Source organism: Zingiber officinale, chromosome 5B, assembly GCF_018446385.1.
Source record: "Zingiber officinale cultivar Zhangliang chromosome 5B, Zo_v1.1, whole genome shotgun sequence".
Lineage (NCBI taxonomy): Eukaryota > Viridiplantae > Streptophyta > Magnoliopsida > Zingiberales > Zingiberaceae > Zingiber > Zingiber officinale.
Genome location: NC_055995.1, coordinates 128,966,869 through 128,988,774, shown reverse-complemented (window position 1 = coordinate 128,988,774; position 21,906 = coordinate 128,966,869). Strand labels below are relative to the sequence as shown.

Sequence of the window (21,906 nt, the reverse complement as noted above, 5' to 3'; positions counted from 1 at the left end):
ATGGCTGACATAACAAAGGGTCCTCATTTAAGACCGGTTTGTGTTTTGATTTTTTATCACCAACCCATAGAAGAGGACAAAGCAAGTCCCTTTTGTCAAGGTAAATCTTCTGCAAATAGATAATTTTGATCAAATCCACTAACATCCTGCTAAGAACAGAATTTTGTCCTGTGATTTGAGATTCTTGTCCCAAAACAATGACACCTCACCCATCATTGACGATCTATAGAACTTCAATAAATCATAAGAGTTTGCATAAGAAAAGTAATAATTAAGAACTTTTTCCAAGAACAAGCTTCACAAAACCCTACCCACCCCCCATTTGGGAGAGAGGATCAAGATACATATCCACATTTACCAAAACCTAGAAGACTGATCCGGTTCACACAGTTGCACAAATTTTCTCCTGTGAGTTCATTTATTTGCTTTGAGGAATGTTATATATTTAATAATTTATGAATGGATTAATCTGCGACCGTCCACGTCATATCGCCCTCAAAGATCCAATGGCATACCTCGATCATACCAGGCTTGGACCCCAGCGCCACGAAAGCGCCGTGGGACGGGCTCCACGCTGACGTGTCAATGTGACAGATGGCGACGCCATGGTTAATCTTCTCTTTGGAATCGACGGCCAGGATATCTGCTTCGTACACCCTCACCTTGGGCACCGAGTGGCAGTAATAGACCAGGTAAGGGAAGAGGCTCTGGTGGCAAGACACCGCCTTGGTGACCTTACCGCCATTCACACCGCTCACTGCCCCAATGAGGATGTCGGTCTTGGAGCCCATCGTGGAGGCGGTGCTTCGCACCACCACGTCTCTCCCCAGCACCGAGACGGCGAAGTCGATCACGTCCTCCGCCGAGGTGGCGCACCGCTTCGTCTCCCCGCGGCTCGGCGCCCGCTCGCACTCCGCCACGGTGTCGGTTACCGCCTTCCCCAGCGCCGTGTCCTCCCGGATGGCGAAGATCTGACGAACGTCGGCGGCGGAGAATGGGATCCGACCCGATATTGACCTCGGCAGGAAGGACCGGGGCGGCATCTTGTCCCGGATGTCCGGCATCGGCATCACACTTCCACGCCGTAGGTCGTGCTCGCGGAAGAACTTACCTGGCTCCACCAGCCACCTGTTGGTCGATTTCCCATTCGGGAGAGAGACGAGAGAGGCGCCGGCGGAGTCGCCTTCCGATGAGGAGGAGGGATTGACGGAGAAGTTGCGATAGGACTTGAAATCGACCCCGGATTTGGCGTAGGACTTAAATGTGGTGTTGTCACCGGCGTAGCCCTTGAAAGTGACCTTGTGCTTGGCGGAGCCCTCGGCGTAGCCCTTGAAAGAATCGCTCCCCGGGTTGAAGGAGTTGCCGTAATTGACAAACTCAACGGCCTCGGCGTTGCCACCCTTGACGTAGGAGCTGAAGCTGTCGTCGCCGACATTGGACTGGTCGCGGTAGCTGGCGAAACTCTCTGACCCGGAGTTCCCGCCGGCGCCGTACGAACGGAAGTTGTTCTCCGGCACATTGCCGTCGAATCCGTAGGAGGCGAATGAATCGTTGGCGCCGCTGGCGCTCTCGCCGTAACCGGCGAAGGAGGAACCGACGACGTTGGAGTTTTCGGCGTAGCTTTTGAAGGAGGTAGGCACGCTGTTGCCGTGCTTTCCGTACCCGGCGAAGGACTGGTCCCCGGCGTTGCTGTCGTCGGAATAGCTGGAGAACGAGCGTTTCCGGGCGGCGGCGGCGGCGTCGTAGTTGGTGAACTTAAGATTAGGCACGTTGGCCTCGTGGTCGTAGGAGGAGAATTCACCAGCGCCGCCGGTAGCGGAGGAGGCGTAGCTGGTGAAATTGGCGGTGACGACGTTTCCATCAGGAGCATACGAGGCGAACGACTCATTATGCCGGACGGAGTCTCGACTGTAGCGGCGGAAGGAATCGACGGGGACGTTGAGGTCGTCGGAGTAGTTCTTAAACGCGTTGCTGCCACCTTTGGCGCCGGAGCCGTAGTCGGAGAAGTTGGAGTTCTGGTAGGCAGCGAAGGCGGAGGAGTCGTCCTTACGGGAGTCGGCGGAGTAGGTGTTGGCGTCGGCGGGGTTGCATAGGATACGCGCTGCGGCGCAGAGGGCGGGGAGCCGGAGGGAGAGCGAGGCGGGGTCAGCGGCGGCAAGGGAGGAGAAAGTGGCGGAATCGAGGGCAGAGAGCGGGGAGAGCTTGGCGAGGAGGAAGGCCGGCTGGCCGCGGTTGGTGGGCACCTTGCGGTTCCAGTACCGGATGAGGGCCGCTCGGGCGGTGAACGGATTTTCCGCCGGGGATGCATCAGCCGCCGCCACGTCGGCCTGCCTGAAGCTGAACAAGTAGAGCAGAAGAAAAATAAGAGCGGAGAAGGATACTGAAGGGCTACTGGCCGCCGCCATTAGGGAGGAGCTGGAGCCTGGTGCCTGGAGCTGTGGCTTGTGGCAGAGCAAGGGAGGAGGGGAAAGCAGTAGTGGTAGCAGATGAGGTAGTGAGGTGAGGGAGGGCCACCGCTCCCTTCTCTCTCTGCGCAATGTGCAGTGTACTCCGCTCTTGCGCGTTGTCTTATTTATTTCTGTATTTGTCACTGGGGCGCCATGTGTGCGTTGGTTCTAACGAGTGTCAGTTTCGCGACTTACCAGCATTTCATTCAGAGCGTTTAATGCAGAGCTCGTAGGAGTAGGACTTTTGCTGTGGCACACTGTGCGTGCGTTGTGCGTTGTGCTTGTGCGTCAGTGCGTGTGCATTGTCGCGATGCTTCAAACATAATCGAGTCCATGCTCATACGGTAGATTTGTAAAATAAAACAGGGGTTGAATTGTGTTGAAATCGGTAAAAGATATCTTTCAATATGAGAACTTAGGCGGTATCTGATTTACTCTCTGTAAAATGATTTACTCTCTGTAAAATGATGATATGTTTAATGATGATATGTGACAGTCGAGGGTCATAAGAATGATTTATTCATCTCATGCATTTTTTTATCATCCGTCTTTGTATGTGGAAAAAATTTTATTTCTAAAGAGATTCTCATATAACAATCTATCATTTAAATACCAACCCAGTTATATCCATATATAGGGTGTGATAGTTCTCTAGTTCTTAAAATTACATCAAATGAGACGATCAATGGATGAAATTTTAACCGAATCATCGTAAATTGAAGTCCATTCTGTCGCCCCCCTTTATATACAAGATTATGCCCTGGCTTTGCTCTCCTTCACGGTCCAACTTGAACCAACCTTCTTCTTTTTGGCCTTTCATTAGAAGTTGTACCTCTTCTTGGTTCACGCAGTTCTTCTGATGATAGCAACTTGTCATTTCAAATTGGAAATCTTTGCAGGGATGTTGATTTACCTTCGCAGTAAACAATTAAGCGACTTAATCAATAACTGTCTCATTCTTTCACCGTCTTAGGAACGTGTGTGTGTGGGTTCTAGCGTCTGGATCCTTCTGTCTGCAAACTAATGCTGAAAAGGTTCTAACAGAAATACATAAATATAGCACTTAAATTTTTTTTTACTTTGAATCTCAAATCAGAAGTCTCAAATTCTAAATTCTAAATTTAAAAATAAAATTTAATTGACCTAATCAAAAACCAAAAAAACAGACAAACAGAAAATAAAATATAATAAAAATTCTAATGATACATTGGATGCTCAGGTGCGCACAACATCAATGCCCAGCATATCAGCGTGGGTGACGTTTGTCAGTCACGTTAAATTTTTGTTTTAGTTCTCGATTATATGCGAATAAGATTTTATCTTTAGATTTAAGGATTGAGTTTGTTAGTACACGTAAAACGTTAGAAAAGGATGAATAACTTCATTCATTTCTTCAATAATGATTTAGAGTTGATCTTGTTTGAAATCGAGAGAGGTGGTGCGCTAAGTAAATGGCTCTGTTGTTGACCTTGAAAAGATACTGAGGTGGAAAAAAATCACCTTGAGCGCTCCTTTCTAAGCACACTAGAGAAAACAAATGGAAATATTAAAATGAGAACTAGGGAGGGGGTCCCTAACGCAGACACTGCGACATTCAAATCAGAACAGTGGCCAAAAGTGGATAAGAAGATGAACAATAAATGTGTGCGCATGTGCGTAGTAAAGTGTATGGTAAAAAGTCCCTAGCCAATGAAGAGGATCTCTTTTTTACACTGATCGTCGTAACCTTCGCAATAATTAGGCTTCAGAAAATGTTTGGTATCAGAATATGTTGAGTAATGGAGGATGTACGGCCACTCTCAGAGGAAGGTTCCATTGCGTGCATATACCAGGGTAGCGAAATATTCTCTAACGAGTAACAGTTATTCTATGACAAGTTGTTATGATTTTCTAACAATGTTATCTCCTGGAAGAAATCTGACTGGTCTTGTAGCCAACCAGTTGTACACTGGGAGAATAACATATAAGAAGTGGGGAGCTTAGCCTCATAGGTCTGACCGACACTTGGGTTGATCGGCCATATACTAGATGTCTTACCCTTGAAGAGTGTGGAGCTAAGGTCAAGAAGGTTCGACCGACACTTTGGGATGATCGGTCGTAGGCGGTGAGACTTGCTCTTGAAGAATGAAGAACTGAGCTCTAGATGTCCGACCGACACTGAGTCCAACCGACTATACATTGAGAGTTGTCTTGTAGAAGTGGAGAGCTGAGCTTTATAAATTCGATCGGCTCTTGGGTCGTCCCATTGTATGATGAGTGCCTTAGCCCTGATAAATGGGGAGTTGGGCCCCTTAAGGTAGACGGACTCTGGGGCCGATCGGGACCGACTATATGTCGAGAGTTATCATGTAGAAGTGGGGAACTGAGCCCCGTAAGTCTGACTGGCTCTTGGGTCACTGGTTGTATGCTGAGAGTTACCTTGTAGAAGTGGGGAGCTAAGCCCCGCAAGTCCAACCGATTATATACTCAGAGACTTGTGCTTGAAGAACAAGGAGTTATGTCTCAAAAGTGAGTGGTATGCCTGGTGCCACACACCCTGATTGCCTCTCTGACGTTGTCTTTCACCTCGCCTTGACTTTGACTACCATATCATCTTGACTATCGGGCCGACGTTACTCTTGGGATCACTCACAACACAATATATCACAAGTCTCCCCTTCAAGTCTAATCAAAGGAGGTTCATACCCGACTGACTAGCCCGTGTCCTATTTGTTATAGTGTATACTAAAAGTCTAGTTTTTGTAAACATTTATTTTTGAAATAAAAGAATCATTTTGGTCAATATCTACATTTATTTGTTAAATGTAATTGTTCAATTAATTTATATAGTAAACAACATGGTGTGTAGTGTCAAACACAGAAGATCATGTTGTCGGTTCTTTATAAATTATAAACAGTTGCTCACAACTAAGATGGAAAGGAACAAACCATTGGAATAGTCGTAGTGTAATTAAGTATTAGTTTATCTTGATTAATAAATTACACTAGTACATTCTAAGTGTATTGAGTAGGATCATTTTAGGTAAGTTCTTTTTATACTGACTTAATAAAAGAACTAGACCTTAGTTATTATGGAAGTGTGTGCTCTTAATCCTAATATAATAACAAGCACATATATTTAATATTTATTTCTTTGACTTATCAAAGGGTGAGGTTTAGCTCGATAAATCAATATGCCTATAAGTTGGGAAATGATATTACTTATAGTGTGTGTTGTTGATTATAGAAGGAATCTGTATCCTAGTTATCTAGGTTGAGAATGTCCCCAAGAGGGGCTCATAAGGATTGTCATGTTAAACCTTACAGGTGGACTTACTCCGACATGACAATGAAGTTAAGTGGTACTACTTTTGGAGCTAGATATTAATTAAGTGAGTTGTCAGTAACTTACTTAATTAGTGGACATTCGTTATCTTAAACACAGGGAGACTAACACACTCATGATAAGAATGAGCTCATAATGTAATTTGGGATTGGTGCGGTAGTGCGATAATAACTCTCTAGTAGAATGAGTTATTATCGATGAACTTGAGTTGTGTGTTCGGGGCGAACACGAGATACTCAAGCTCATCGGAAGGCCAAAACCAATTTCTCCTCTAGGTCCCTGTTGTAGCCTCATTAAAGTCTCAAGTCCATCCAAAGAAAGGCTCATCTTGGTGTCCAAGAAGGGGGCCGGTCCATTGCTTGGTGACCAAGCAATGGCCGGCCACATCTCCTCTTAAAGGGCCGGCCCTTTGCCTGGTGCCCAAGCATGTAGGGGCCAGCCACAATAATTCAAACAAGGAGGGGTGTTTTAAAATTTTAAAATCTTCTCTTTGTAGAAAACTACAAGTTTTAAAAGAAAGTTTTTAAATTTAAAAACTTTTCTTATTTGAATTAGGCCACATGTTTTAAAAGAAAGTTTAAAAGTTTTAAAACTTTCCTTTTTTAACCATCCTCATGGTTTAGAAAAAAAAAGGAAGAGAAGTTTTAAAATTTAAATTTTCTATCACCATGTTAAAAAGGAAATTTTATAAGAGAAATTTTAAATTTTAAAACATGGTTTTAATTTTTAAAACTTTCCTTTTTTAACTCCTACTTTAGGAAATTAGAAGAGAGCTTGTAAAATTTTATAAGGGTTTATAAAATTTTATAAAAAATTATTATTCCTTTTTCTTTGATGAGGTGGCCGGCCACCTTGCTTGGTGCCCAAGCAAGGGGTCGGCTAATAGGATTAACCCCAATCAATGATTGGTGATTAATTCAATCAAAAGGAAAGAAAAGGAAAAATAAAAAGGAAAAAGGAAAAACTAGAGAAAGATTTTAATTTTTATAAAAAGTCTTTCCTTATTTACCTTGGGCAAGTAATATAAAAGAAGGGGAGGGGAGACCTCACGAGACATCAATTCTTATTCTCTTGGTGGAGTCTCTCTTGGTGGCCGGCCCTCTCTCTCCCCTTTTCTTTTCCCTTTTGCTCTCTTCTCCTTGGTGGTGTTGGTGGCCGGATTTTAGAGGAAGAGGAAGAAAACTTTTGGGTGGTGCTCATCTTGGAAGATCGTCGCCCACACGACGTCCAAGGCGAGGCGAGGAATACGGCAGAAGATCTCGAGGTCATTAGCATACAAAAAGAAGGTATAATTAGTAATTGTTTTCCGCATTATGCTAGTTATTTCTTTTTGTAAGAATTCCAAACATAAGAGCTATTAGATCTAGTTTTTCGAGTTTGTGTTTTCTTTATTTTCGAATTTGTGATTCGATTGTTCCTTTTGGTTAACCTAGAGTTATTTAAGAAAATTAAATATTAGCTTTCCTTAAAAGGTTTTGTCTAGGCGGTGGTGGTTGCTCTCATATCCAAGAAGGTCATGTGCCTCGCCATGCAGTCCTGGAAACCAATTTTGCAAATTAATATTTAATGGAATTAATAACATAGGTGGATTTGAATCAATAGTGTTAAGTTCCGCTTGCGATTCAAATCTAAACCATTAAGAACAGATAAGTTAAATTTGGAATCAATGATGTTAAGTTTCATCTGCGATTCCTAATTTAACTTCTAAAGAACACAATAGGTTATTTAAGGAAAGGTTCGACACTTGTACAAAAATTTTGTACAGTGGAACCGGTATAATTTTCCTAGGACTAACCAACACTATTACCATCCGATCATTCGAGTGGTTGGCTCGACCGACTGGTCACACTTCTTATCGCTCATGAATGTTACAATCAACTTTATCTTTCTTGGAAAACTTCATACTAGATGCTTGATATGCTAGGTAGTGTGCCGGTGATACGCGAGAGGGTGCCTTTAAGAGAAATGATTTGGTTGTCTGATCCATCAAAAATGCAATTTTCTGGGCAAGTGACACATGTTGACCAATTTCTCGTTCTCTAATGTGACAACTGATGCACGTCTTTTTGTACGAACCGATTGCACTTCCCTCTCTCTGATATAATGGTCACAACCAATTAGGCCATTTTGATTAGATAGTCGAGCTTTAAAAGTCTATCATGGCTAATGTTAAAAACCCTAATGGGCGCATTGGGTTCAGGGTAATCAATGATAACAATTCCGCCCATGATGACCGGTCATGGCTAGTCCCAAGCCCGGATAAAGTAGGAGGGTTGCGTTAGGTTGCTAGTCAGCGTTAAAACTATGACAAATATTCAATGAATGGATCCATTAAACTATTATGCTAATGCTAGGTTGTCCTTTGGAAGTAACGTATTGCAGAGTCCGACTGTAACGTCTCGGCAAGGACTGCTACATCTCCAGAACTCGTGTGTAGTGTTAAATATGCAAGAGTTTCCGTTACAGGGTCCGACTGTAACATCTCAGTAAGGACCGCTACATCTTCATGAGAACTTGGGTGTAGTATTAAATAAGTAATAGTTCTCACATCATAGGTTGGATAAGAATAAATATGATAGAAAAACTAATAATCTAATATTTAGAACATGGAATATAAAAACTCTCATTAGTAAATAAATGGAGGTAGTAGATATGATTATTAGGAGAAGAATTAGTATTTTGTGTATACAAGAGACAAAATAGGTAGGTGAGAAGGCAAAGATGATAGAAAACTTGGGTTTTAAGTTATGGTAGACTGGAAAGAGTAAAGCAAGAAATGGAGTGGATATTATTGTAGATAGCTTGTTAAAGGTTGAAGTTATAGGAGTAGTTAAAAAAAGGGATAGAATTATAGTCTTTAAGATAATAGTGACGAAAGAAACTATGAACATAATTAGCGTATATGCACCACAGGTAGGATTAGATGAAGCTACCAAATCAAGATTTTGGGAGGACTTAGATGAAATATCACAAAATATTCCACCAAATGAAATGATTTTAATAGGACGTGATCTAAATGGGCATGTCAGAGTGAAAAATGAGGAATATAAGAGGGTACATGAGAGTTATGGGTTTGGAACGAGAAATGAGGAAGGGAAAACTATATTAGATTTTGCGATAGCATATGACCTTATATTAGCTAATATATTTTTTAAGAAAATAAAAAAAAACACTTAGTCACATTCAAAAGTGAGAATCATAAATCGCAAATTTACTTTCTTATGGTTAGAAAGAAGGATAGAAATATTTGTAAAGATTACAAAGTTATCCCTAGAGAAAGCTTAACTACCTAACATAGGTTAATAGTGTTGGATATACGCCTCAAACATAGTATCAATACAAAGAAAATATATAAGATTCCTAGAATTAAGTAGTGGAAGTTAAAGGATAGGAAACAAAATATATTTAAGGAGAAGGTAGAAGTACAAGCATTATATGAAATATACGATGACTCTAACATAACATGGGATAAGATGGTATCAAAGTTGAAAATAGTAGCTAAGAGTGTACTCTGTGAGTCAAAGGGACATGTACCACTAAGTAAAGAATCTTGGTGGTGGAATGAGAAAGTACAAGAGAAAGTGAAGGAAAAAATAAATAGCTTATAAGGAATTATATATTTGTAAGAACGAGGAAAACTAAAAAACATATATAATAGCCAAGAAAGAAGCTAAGAAAGTAGTGAGTGAAGTAAAAAATGAAACTTTTGAACGATTATATCAAAAATTGGATACAAAAGAAGGAGAAAGAGATATTTATAAAATAGCTAAAGTAAGAGAAAGGAAAACAAGATATATTAGCCAAATAAAATGTATTAAAGATGAATGTAATAGGGTATTAGTAAACGATGGAGAAATAAAAGAGTGGTGAAAGAGGTATTTTTATCAACTTTTTAATGAAAGTTTAGGTGACCAACTTAACTTAGGTAATTTAATTAGGTCAAATGAGTATAAAAATTTTAATTTTTATCGTAAAATTCAAACTTCAGAAATAGAACAAACTTTAAATGAGATGCACAATGGAAAAACCGTTGGACCAGATAATATTCCGATAGAGGTATGGAAGTGCTTAGGGAAATAAGGTATTGAATGGCTTACAAAATTATTTAACATGATATTGAAAACGAAAAAAATGTTTGATCAATAGAGGATAAGTACTCTAATTCCCTTTTATAAGAACAAGGGAGACGTACAAAATTGTGTAAACTATAGGGGTATTAAACTAATGAGTCATACTATGAAATTTTGTAAAAAAAAAAGTAATAGAAAAAAGATTAAGGAATGATACCACAGTGACCAAAAATCAATTTGGGTTCATACCTGGAAGGTCGATAATAAAAGCTATACATCTTCTTAGATAATTAATTGAAAAATATCATGAGCAAAAATAATATCTACACATTGTATTCATTGACTTGAAAAAGGCTTATAATAGAGTCCCAAGAGAAATTATATGGAGAATTCTAGAAAAGAGAGATGTTAGCGTAACATATATTGAACTAATTACGGATATGTACGAGGATGTAACGACCAGAGTAAAGTCTTCAGACAGAGTAACTGAAGCATTTCCAATAAAGATAGAGTTACATCAAGGATCAGCCACTACAAGAAAATGTTCATTCAACAACACTCAAACGACAACGGTTTTATGCTAAACTGTTGTCTTTTTACCTTTTAACAACGGTTTTAATAAAAACTGTTGTCTTTTAGTAGTTTTTTTTTCTTACGACAACGGTTTTTAAAAACCGTTGTCTATTTATGTTTTTTTGGGTCTACGACAACGGTTTTTAAATGCTATGACAACAGTTTTTGAAAATTGTTGTCTATGTGCATTTTTTTTAGGATTATGACAACGGTTTTTGAAAACCGTTGTCTATTAAGTGTTGTTGAATACCCTTATTTTTTTTTCCTTTGCCGTTTTTTCCCTTCGTCATTTTTTACCGCCGCGTTTTTTCTTTCCCTCTCCTCGAAATTTTTTGCTGCCGCATTCCCCCCTTTACCTTCTCGATCCCTAAGCATTTTCGTCCAACCTATGATCTCTTCACCTACTTCATGTTTTTTTTCCTCCTTCCTCTCCAAGCCCTAAACCTGTTGCCCCTTCTCCTTTCCTCTCCAAGCCCTAAACACATTGCCCTTCACGACTCGTAGCAAACCAGTCGCGGGGAGGGAGAGAGATGGCAAGCGTAGGAGCAACTAGGGGGGATCAGCAACAGAGGCTGCATGATCCAGAGAGGACGATGATGAAAAATCCCCAACTGGAGGGGCTTTAATTGTCCTCCTTGGCTAGCTTCAAATCCATGGAGAACGATGATGGAGTTTCTTTGGAAAGAGGCGAAAGAAGTCCTCTGCTGGATAAGGTGGCTCTCAGATCTCCTTTCCTACCGCTTTTTTCATTGTCATTTTGTATAATACTAATTGCTATAATATGATGGCCATGCCCTACTGACGGTCGAGCGACTGCCACCCAGCTTGGCCCGCAGCTTTTGCATCTGACGGCCATGCCGGGCCAGGCTACCTCTGGATCGGGCAGCTTGCCGCCCTACTAATTTGTTACTGTTCGAACCAATCTTTGTCTAGGTTAATGGCTGTTGCAAGAGGGCATGATCCATGAGCAGCAAAAGGAAACGCTGTTGGTTGCTACTCGGAAAACCTATAGGTTCCACTGTACAAAAATTTTGTACAAAGGTCTGAACCTTTTCCTAGCTACCATGTGTTCTTTTAAATTAAATTTTGGATCGCCTGCGGAACTTAACACGTTTGATCCAAAACTTAATCTATTTATTCTTTTAGGTTTTGACTTGGATCTCCTGCGGAACTTAACACGTTCGACCCAAGTCTCCTTAAGTTATTAATTCCATTAAATATTAATTTCCATAAAAGGTTCCCAGTACTAACGTGGCGAGGCACATGGCCTTCTTGGATATGGGAGCAACCACCACCGACTAGACAAAACCTTTAATAGAAAGCTAATATTTAATTTCTTAAAATAACTTTAGGTTAACCAAAGAGAACAATCAAATCACAAGGAAAAGAAAGAAACAAAAGAACACAACTTCAAAAAACATATTCGAAATTCTAGAACGTAAGCCTCTTGTATTTGGTATTATTTCCATAAATAACTAGCATGATGCGGAAAAGGAAAAACTACTAGTTATACCTTCTAGAAAGACCTCTTGATCTTCTACCGTATTCCTCTTCTAACCTCGGACGTTGTGTGGGCAACGATCTTCCAAGATGAGAAACCACCAACCACCTTCTTCTCCTCCAAGCAAGGTTCGGCCACAAAGGAAAAACTTCACCAAGGAGAAAAACCAAAATACTAACCAAGCTCCAAGAGATGCTAGCTTCCTCTCCTTCTTCTTCTTCTTCTCCTAGTAGTATCCGGCCACCACAAGAGCTCCAAGGGAGAGAGAGAGGTTCGGCCACCACAAGAGGAAGAGAAGGAGATGATGGCCGGCCATACCAAGGAACAAAAGAGGAAGAGAAATAATAGATGTTGTGTCTCATGAAGGCACTCTCACCCCTTCTTTTATATTCCTTGGCCTAGGCAAATTAGGAAATTTAATTACAATAAAATTTCCTTAATTTTCCTTGACATGAATTAATTGAGAAAAATAAAATAAAATTTCCCAATCAACTTGTAATGGCCGGCCACAATCAAAAGGAGCAAATTAGGAGAGTTTCAATCAACAAATTAAAACTTCCTAATTTGTTTCCGGAAATTTTAAAAAATAAAATTTCTCTTTAAAAATCTCTTCATGGTTAATAAAAGGAAATTTCTATAATTTTAATTTTATTAACATGTGAATAATTTTAAAGAGAAAATAAAACATCTCTCCAATCTACAAATAAGGAAAGAGATCTAATCTCTTTCTTTAATCTTTTGTAGATCTTTTACAAGAGAGATATTTTAATTTTAATTCTCTTTAAATTATATCTTCCACATAATAATAAAAATTAAAATTAAATTTCTTTTTTAATTTAATTTGGCCAGCCCCCACTAGCTTGGTTCCCAAGCTAGCTTGGCCGGCCCCTTATTGGTGGGTATAGAAGGTGGGTATAGGTGAGTATAGAACTCTATAAATAAGAGGCTATGAAAGGGACCGAGAGGAGGAATTGGTTTTGGTCTCCCGATAAAATTAAGCATCCCGTGTTCGCCCTGAACACACAACTTAATTTTATCAATGATAATTCATTCCACTAGAGAACTATCATTGAACTACCGTACCAATCCCAAATTACATTTTTGGGCTCCTTCTTATTATGAGTGTGTTAGTCTCCCTGTGTTTAAGATATCGAATGTCCACTAATTAAGTGAGTTACTGACAACTCATTTAATTAATATCTAAGTTCAAGAGTAGTATCACTTAACCCTATCGTCATGTCGGACTAAGTCCACCTGCAGGGTTTAACATGACAATCCTTATGAGCTCCTCTTGGGGACATTATCAACCTAGTATCTCTAGGACACAATTTCCTTCTATAATCAACAACACACACTATAAGTGATACCATTTCCCAACTTATCGGGTTTATTGATTCATCGAACTAAATCTCACCCATTGATAAATTAAAGAAATAAATATCAAACATATGTGCTTGTTATTATATTAGGATTAAGAGCACACACTTCCATAATAACTGAGGTCTTTGTTCCTTTATAAAGTCAGTATAAAAGAAACGACCTCTAATGGTCCTACTCAATACACTCTGAGTGTACTAGTGTAATTATATAGTCAAGATAAACTAATACCTAATTACACTATGACCTTTTAATGGTTTGTTCCTTTCCATTTTAGTCGTGAGCTACTGTTTATAATTTATAAGGTACTGATAACATCATCTTCTGTATGTGACACCACATACTATGTTATCTACAATATAAATTAAATGAACAACTACAAACAAATGTAGACAATTTGACCAAATGTGATTCTTTATTCATAATGAATGTTTACAAAGCTTAGGCTTTCAGTATACACTCCAACAATCTCCCACTTATACTAATGACTAAGCTACCATATCTTCTACCATACATCTGATTCCCATTCCCTCCACATGCCGATCGAAAGTTTTCGCCGGAAGGGCCTTAGTGAAAGGATCTGCTAGGTTATCCGCTGATGCAATCTTGGCGATGACAACTTCTCCTCGCTTCACAATATCTCGTATCAGGTGGTACTTGCGCTCTATATGTTTACTTGCCTTATGGGCTCGTGGTTCCTTCGAGTTTGCAACTGCACCGCTATTATCACAATAAATTGTGATGATTTTGGGCAAACCAGGAATCACATCTAAGTCCATTAGAAAGTTCTGAGCCATACCGCTTCTAGCCTCAGAGGCTACATACTCGACTTCCATGGTTGAGTCCGAACTGCTTAACACTCCTCCATGAAATGGCTCCACCTCCTAAAGTAAACACATAGCCCGATGTAGACTTACTGTTATCCCTATATGATTGGAAATCTGAATCCCTCAGGGAGCAAATCGTATCCTTGATAAACTAGCATATAATCTCTAGTCCTTCTCGGTACTTTAATATATGCTTTACCGATCAATGTCCTTGTCCAGATTACTTTGATATCTGCCACCATGGCAAAACAGATATCGGGTCTCGTATATAGCATTGCATACATTAGGCTTTCACCCAAGCATAAGGAACTGCTTTCATGTCCTCTATCTCTTTTGATGTCTTTGGAGACATCTCTTTAGATAGAGCTACTCCATGTCTAAAAGGTAAGAAACCTTTCTTGGAATCTGCATGCTAAAACGCAAGGATTGTATCTATATATGAAGCTTGGGACAGACACAACATTCTTTTCTTACGATCCCTTATAACTTTAATCCCAAGATGTGTGCACAATCTCTAAGTCCTTCATATCAAATTGTTTGGACAACCATACCCTTACGTTTGATAATACCTTGACATTGTTGCCAATTAACAAAATATCATCTACGATAGTACAAGAAATACCACCACGTTTCCGTTACACTTCTTATATACACAAGATTCATCCGGACTTTGAATAAATCCATATGGATTACTTCATTAAACCGGATGTTCCAAGATCTTGAAGCTTGCTTTAGTCCATAAATGGACCGATTGAGCTTGCACACTAGATGCTCTTTGCCTTTTCAATGAACCCTTCGTTGCTTCATATGGATGTTCTCTTCAAGACTTCCATTAAGAAAATTGTCTTGACATCCATTTGCCAAATCTCATAATCCATATGAGCGAATGGATAAGAGTATCCGGATAGACTTAAGCATGGCTACGGTGAAAAGTTTCCTCATAATCGATTCCCTCTTTCGAGTGTACCCTTCGCAACAAGCCTAGCTTTGAAGGTTTCTACCTTCCGTCTATCTCTTTTCCTTTGTAGATCCACTTGCATCCAACGGCTTTTATACCATCGTGGTTCTACAAGCTCCCTGACCTTATTAGAGTACATAGACTCTATTTCGAATTCATTGCCTTTTGCCAAGATCTGCATCTATATCTTTGAGTGCTTCATCATATGTTCGTGGATCAGGTTCATGTTTACCCGGATCAAGTCCAAGACTCTCCCAAAAACATGAATCTATCGACTTGGTCTGGGGTTGTGTATCATGTGTGACACGTCTTTGGAGTCTCTTGTGGTACTTCATCTTGTACTGTTGGTACTGAAGTAGACATGTCCTCTCTAAGTTCTTCTAAAACAACTTTACTACTGGACTTGTGATCCATTATATAGTCTTCTTCTAAAAACTGGGCATTGGTGCTAACAATGACCTTCTGGTCTTTAGGACTATAAAATAAACCTCCTTTCGTTCCTTTGGGATATCCTACAAACACGCGAACTTCTGTACGAGATTCTAACTTATCAGCATCTGGTTTCAGCACATGTGCTGGACTACCCCAAATCCGAATATGTCTTAGACTGGGTTTTCGCCCATTCCACAATTCTATGGGAGTAGAAGAAACTGATTTAGAAGGTACTAAGTTCAGAATGTATACTGCTGTTTCCAGAGCATATCCCCAAAACGAATTTGGTAATTCTGAATAACTCATCATCGATCTAACCATCTCCATAAGAGTCCTATTCCTTCGTTCTGCTACACCATTCTGTTGGGGTGTTCCAGGTGCAGACAATTGAGATTGAATCCCAGCCTCTGATAAGTAATTCCTAAACTCTCCTAAGAGGTATTCGCCACCACGATCAAATCGTAGTGTCTTGATACTTTTACCTAATCATTTTTCCACATCAGCCTTGTATTCTTTGAACTTATCAAAGCACTCGGACTTGCGGCGCATTAGGTAAATATATCCGTATCTTGAATAATCATCTATGAAAGAGACAAAATATTCAAAACCTCCTCTTGCCTGGACAGACATAGGACCACACAAATCAGAGTGAACCAACTCTAACACTTCTTTGGCTCTATACCCCTTGGCCTTAAAAGGCCTCTTGGTCATTTTACCTTCCAAGCAAGATTCACAAGTTGGAAAATTTTCCAACTCTAATGAACTCAAAAGTCCATCGGCTATAAGCCTCTGAATCCTACTTAAGTTAATATGACCAAGCCTTAGATGCCAAAGATATGCTTGGTTCATTTCTGAAGGTTCTTTTCTCTTATTAGAGTTAGAAGATGAGTTATAAATTTCCATGTTTTGCTTTGTGGAAGAAATTAGATTTAAAGTATATAAATTGCCAACTAATGCACCAGAACAGATAATCACTTTATTTCTTTTAATAACTACATCGTTACTGAAAGAAACTGAATATCCATCTAAAAACAGTTTAGAAACTGAAATTAAATTCTTTCTAAAACTGGGTACATAAAGACAATTTCTTAAAACCAAATTTCTATTTCTACTAAAAGATAAGTAGACGTCTCCCACTGCAACAGCTGCCACCTTAGTAGCATTGCCCATGTAGACGGTAATTTCTCCTTCAGATAGTCGTCGGGTTTCCTGGAACCCCTGCAAGGAATTACAGACATGATCAGTGGCTCCCGTATCTACACACCAGGTGCTGGTAGATAACACCGCTAAACATGTTTCAACAACTAGAGTATAAGATATACCTTTGTTTTGGTTCCTACGAGGACAGTCCGCCTTCCAATGTCTGTACCAGATGAAGCACTTGCCCTTTGGCTTCTTCATTCCACTTTAAATCCCGTACTTTGAGATTTATTCACTTTCTTTCTGAACCGACTTGTTTCTTCTTCTTCTTTCCTTCGGTTTAGAAGTAGAACCATTTTCGATAGTGAATTTGAGCATTGTGACGAAATAACCCTTCTGCAAGTTCCGTCAGTAGTTTCCCTAATGAATAAATCCTTTTATTCATATTATAGTTCAGGCGGAGCCCAAAACTTCTAGGTAGCGTTGGAGAATCATATCGATCTGGGTTTCCCCATCAATTTCTCCTCCAAGGATCAGTATTTCGTTCGGATAAGCCATCATCTTTAGGATATGATCCCTACAGGAGTACCCTCTTGCATGGTGGCTGTCATTATCTTTCTCATGGCTTCTTGCCTAGAAGCCCTATCACGATGACCAAAGAGTTCCTTGAGATTGTTCATGATATCATAGGTCGTTGGTAAAATCTTGATGTTGCAATACATTTGACATTGAAGCCAAAATGTAACACCGCGTCATCTCATCCGCTTACCCATTTCCTATGATATTCAATCTCCTCTTGGGTAGATTCACCAATGGGTACATCAGGGCATTGCTCAGTCAAGACAAATTTATAGCTTTCAGCAGTAAGAACAATGTCCAGGTTTCTTTTCCAATCTATGTAATTTGGTCCAGTAAGTCTATTCTGTTGAAGTATGATGGACAGTGGGTTGAAAGACATCCTAAGAATCACAAATAACTTTTGGTCAGAACTCTAAATTTAGAATAATATTGATTCCTCAAACAATACTATTTTAAATTAACCAACACCTTAAAACACCGTGAATTTTGTATGCCATGTTAGTGTGGACGTATACAAATTCAACATTTGTAAAAGGAGGGTTTTATCCCATTAATTTTATTATCTTGTCAACCTAACTTTTTGACAAATAAAATTAATAGTTGGTATTATTTGGTCACACAAATAATAATAGTGACTCCGTTGGGGAGGATACTATTAGATGTGTCTAAGTGTATACCATTACTTGACACTAAGTCCATTAATAAGATTATGTCCCTTCCGTTGGGGAAGATCACACGCTCTTAATTAATTTCCTATAGTCATCCAAAAATGGAAGTCTGTTCTAGTGATCCACAAACAAGCTCATCCGTTATGGAGGAAGGCACTCAGAGCCAACGCGCAAGCTTGTTTGCATCACTTACAAACCAGTAATGGAGACCATGAGATTTATTTAAAAATCCCTCTCCCACTTAGTTATTTATAAATGAGGAATTTTAACTATACTAGCCTACTAAACTTGTAAACTAACATGCACACACAACACAATATAAAAGCAATAAATAGAAAATTTAATTTTCAACTATTATGGCTTTTATCTCTTAATTGTCCTCCGTGTGTTGTCATCCCAAGCTGCTGCCATATTTGGCCACCGCCACCGGGTCTAGCTGTCGCATCCATCTTGCTCCTAGTTCCGCTGCGCCTCTGGTCCTTAGAAGGTTCCACGCTTTGCAAGATTCGATCCGCGACATAAATAGAATTTTACATTTTGATCCTATATTCCATAAAAGGAATGTACATGTATCTAGATCAAAAATAAAATCCTAATAAAACTAAATACAGCTCCTTCTGTATTTTAATACAATCATGCACACACATATAAATTGCCCTTGACATGTCCAAGGGTCCAATCACACACATAATTAACTAAAAGCCATAATAGTTGGATCCTGCATCCACAAAGTTAGCACATCCTACTATTATCCTGCCTAAATTATGTATGACATGTGCATAATTAAACTAAATACCAAATACACAGAGGCAAAACCCTAGCTCTGATACCAATTGTTGGTTGCTACTCGGAAAACCTATAGGTTCCACTGTACAAAAATTTTGTACAAAGGTCTGAACCTTTTCCTAGCTACCATGTGTTCTTTTAAATTAAATTTTGGATCGCCTGCGGAACTTAACACGTTTGATCCAAAACTTAATCTATTTGTTCTTTTAGGTTTTGACTTGGATCTCCTGCGGAACTTAACACGTTCGACACAAGTCTCCTTAAGTTATTAATTCCATTAAATATTAATTTCCATAAAAGGTTCCCAGTACTAACGTGGCGAGGCACATGGCCTTCTTGGATATGAGAGCAACCACCACCGACTAGACAAAACCTTTAATAGAAAGCTAATATTTAATTTCTTAAAATAACTTTAGGTTAACCAAAGAGAACAATCAAATCACAAGGAAAAGAAAGAAACAAAAGAACACAACTTCAAAAAACATATTCGAAATTCTAGAACGTAAGCCTCTTGTATTTGGTATTATTTCCATAAATAACTAGCATGATGCGGAAAAGGAAAAACTACTAGTTATACCTTCTAGAAAGACCTCTTGATCTTCTACCGTATTCCTCTTCTAACCTCGGACGTTGTGTGGGCAACGATCTTCCAAGATGAGAAACCACCAACCACCTTCTTCTCCTCCAAGCAAGGTTCGGCCACAAAGGAAAAACTTCACCAAGGAGAAAAACCAAAATACTAACCAAGCTCCAAGAGATGCTAGCTTCCTCTCCTTCTTCTTCTTCTTCTCCTAGTAGTATCCGGCCACCACAAGAGCTCCAAGGGAGAGGGAGAGGTTCGGCCACCACAAGAGGAAGAGAAGGAGATGATGGCCGGCCACACCAAGGAACAAAAGAGGGAGAGAAATAATAGATGTTGTGTCTCATGAAGGCACCCTCACCCCTTCTTTTATATTCCTTGGCCTAGGCAAATTAGGAAATTTAATTACAATAAAATTTCCTTAATTTTCCTTGACATGAATTAATTGAGAAAAATAAAATAAAATTTCCCAATCAACTTGTAATGGCCGGCCACAATCAAAAGGAGCAAATTAGGAGAGTTTCAATCAACAAATTAAAACTTCCTAATTTGTTTCCGGAAATTTTAAAAAATAAAATTTCTCTTTAAAATCTCTTCATGGTTAATAAAAGGAAATTTCTATAATTTTAATTTTATTAACATGTGAATAATTTTAAAGAGAAAATAAAACATCTCTCCAATCTACAAATAAGGAAAGAGATCTAATCTCTTTCTTTAATCTTTTGTAGATCTTTTACAAGAGAGATATTTTAATTTTAATTCTCTTTAAATTATATCTTCCACATAATAATAAAAATTAAAATTAAATTTCTTTTTTAATTTAATTTGGCCTGCCCCACTAGCTTGGGTTCGGCCACCCAAAATCATACCTAGGCCGGCCCTAGCTTGGTTCCCAAGCTAGCTTGGCCGGCCCCTTATTGGTGGGTATAGAAGGTGGGTATAGGTGAGTATAGAACTCTATAAATAAGAGGCTACGATAGGGACCGAGAGGAGGAATTGGTTTTGGTCTCCCGATAAAATTAAGCATCCCGTGTTCGCCCTGAACACACAACTTAATTTTATCAATGATAATTCATTCCACTAGAGAACTATCATTAAACTACCGCACCAATCCCAAATTACATTTTTGGGCTCCTTCTTATTATGAGTGTGTTAGTCTCCCTGTGTTTAAGATATCGAATGTCCACTAATTAAGTGAGTTACTGACAACTCATTTAATTAATATCTATGTCCAAGAGTAGTACCATTCAACCTTATCGTCATAAGTCCTGCGAGGTTTAACATGACAATCCTTATGAGCTCCTCTTGGGAAATTATCAACCTAGTATCTCTAGGACACGGTTCCTTCTATAATCAACAACACACACTATAAGTGATACTATTTCTCAACTTATCGGTTTATTGATTCATCGAACTAAATCTCACCCATTGATAAATTAAAGAAATAAATATCAAACATATGTGCTTGTTATTATATTAGGATTAAGAGCACACACTTCCATAATAACTGAGGTCTTTGTTCCTTTATAAAGTCAGTATAAAAGAAACGACCTCTAATGGTCCTAGTCAATACACTCTGAGTGTACTAGTGTAATTATATAGTCAAGATAAACTAATACCTAATTACACTACGACCTTCTAATGGTTTGTTCCTTTCCATTTTAGTCGTGAGCTACTGTTTATAATTTATAAGGTACTGATAACATCATCTTCTGTATGTGACACCACATACTATGTTATCTACAATATAAATTAAATGAACAACTACAAACAAATGTAGACAATTTGACCAAATGTGATTCTTTATTTATAATGAATGTTTACAAAGCTTAGGCTTTCAGTATACACTCCAACAAACGCGATGGTGTCGAAGGCCGTGACGGAGTGGATATGGAGGCGATAGTGTGGTAAACCCCAGCCAATCCTCCCGAAGCCAGTGATTATATCTTCCGCAGAGGTAAATCTGAAATGTTTCTGCATTCCTCGCCCTATTTTCGTCTGCTTTCCTTACGCTTCAACATGCCTGATTGATGGGGAGCTTCGACACAGGGAAGCGATACGTGAGGCCCTACTACTTTGAGTTCATCTCCCACGTAAACAAAATAGACCTGTATCCTTTTCTTCGCTCGATTCTTTCATTTTGATGCTTCACGTAAGTTTGAGCTAACGCTTGAGTCAATATAGGTTAAGAACAGGTGGGCCGGCAAGACTATTGTGGATCTCTTTGCGGAGGAGTTCAAAGGCGCCCTTATGACTATTATGTATTTCACAAAAAAATGTTTTTTTTTGTCTTCTTGTTCTTATACATGCGGTGGCTTTCTGATGATGACAAGTAGAATGAGTTTCCTTCTCTTTTTTGACTATTAGTTAGGGTTCGTGACTAAATTTTGTGAAGCCCTATCAGTGTTGTTGATGAGGAAGCGTTTGTTCTTCTATTGCTATAAATTATGATTTTTCATGGTGAGGTGTGAACCTTGCTTACTTTGGATAGGTAAATGTTGTGAAGTGTGGAAGGATCCAAGTGGAGGATAAGGGTCAACACGTTATATATTGTGCAGTCGTCTCAAAAGATTAGCCACTTTCTTCACAGGTATGCTTGTTTGGTATTGTTCTGGTTGCATTATGCTCTTTCTTTGAAAAGAG

At 39.3% G+C, this 21,906-nt stretch overlaps 1 protein-coding gene and 1 long non-coding RNA gene across 2 annotated transcripts; one reads left to right on the top strand and one right to left on the bottom strand.

Moving 5' to 3' along the window:
- Nucleotides 1–250: 250 nt before the first annotated feature.
- Nucleotides 251–2,609, bottom strand: LOC121985973 (BURP domain-containing protein 12-like). The gene has a single exon (XM_042539721.1). It carries the CDS (start codon nucleotides 2,403–2,405, stop codon nucleotides 465–467), a length of 1,941 nt encoding a protein of 646 aa, XP_042395655.1. The 5' UTR covers nucleotides 2,406–2,609; the 3' UTR covers nucleotides 251–464.
- Nucleotides 2,610–21,174: 18,565 nt separating this feature from the next.
- LOC121987868 lies at nucleotides 21,175–21,527 on the top strand. The gene is made up of 3 exons (XR_006113746.1): nucleotides 21,175–21,220; nucleotides 21,313–21,356; nucleotides 21,448–21,527. It is a non-coding gene; the product is annotated as an uncharacterized LOC121987868 (long non-coding RNA).
- The last annotated feature ends 379 nt before the right edge of the window (nucleotides 21,528–21,906 follow it).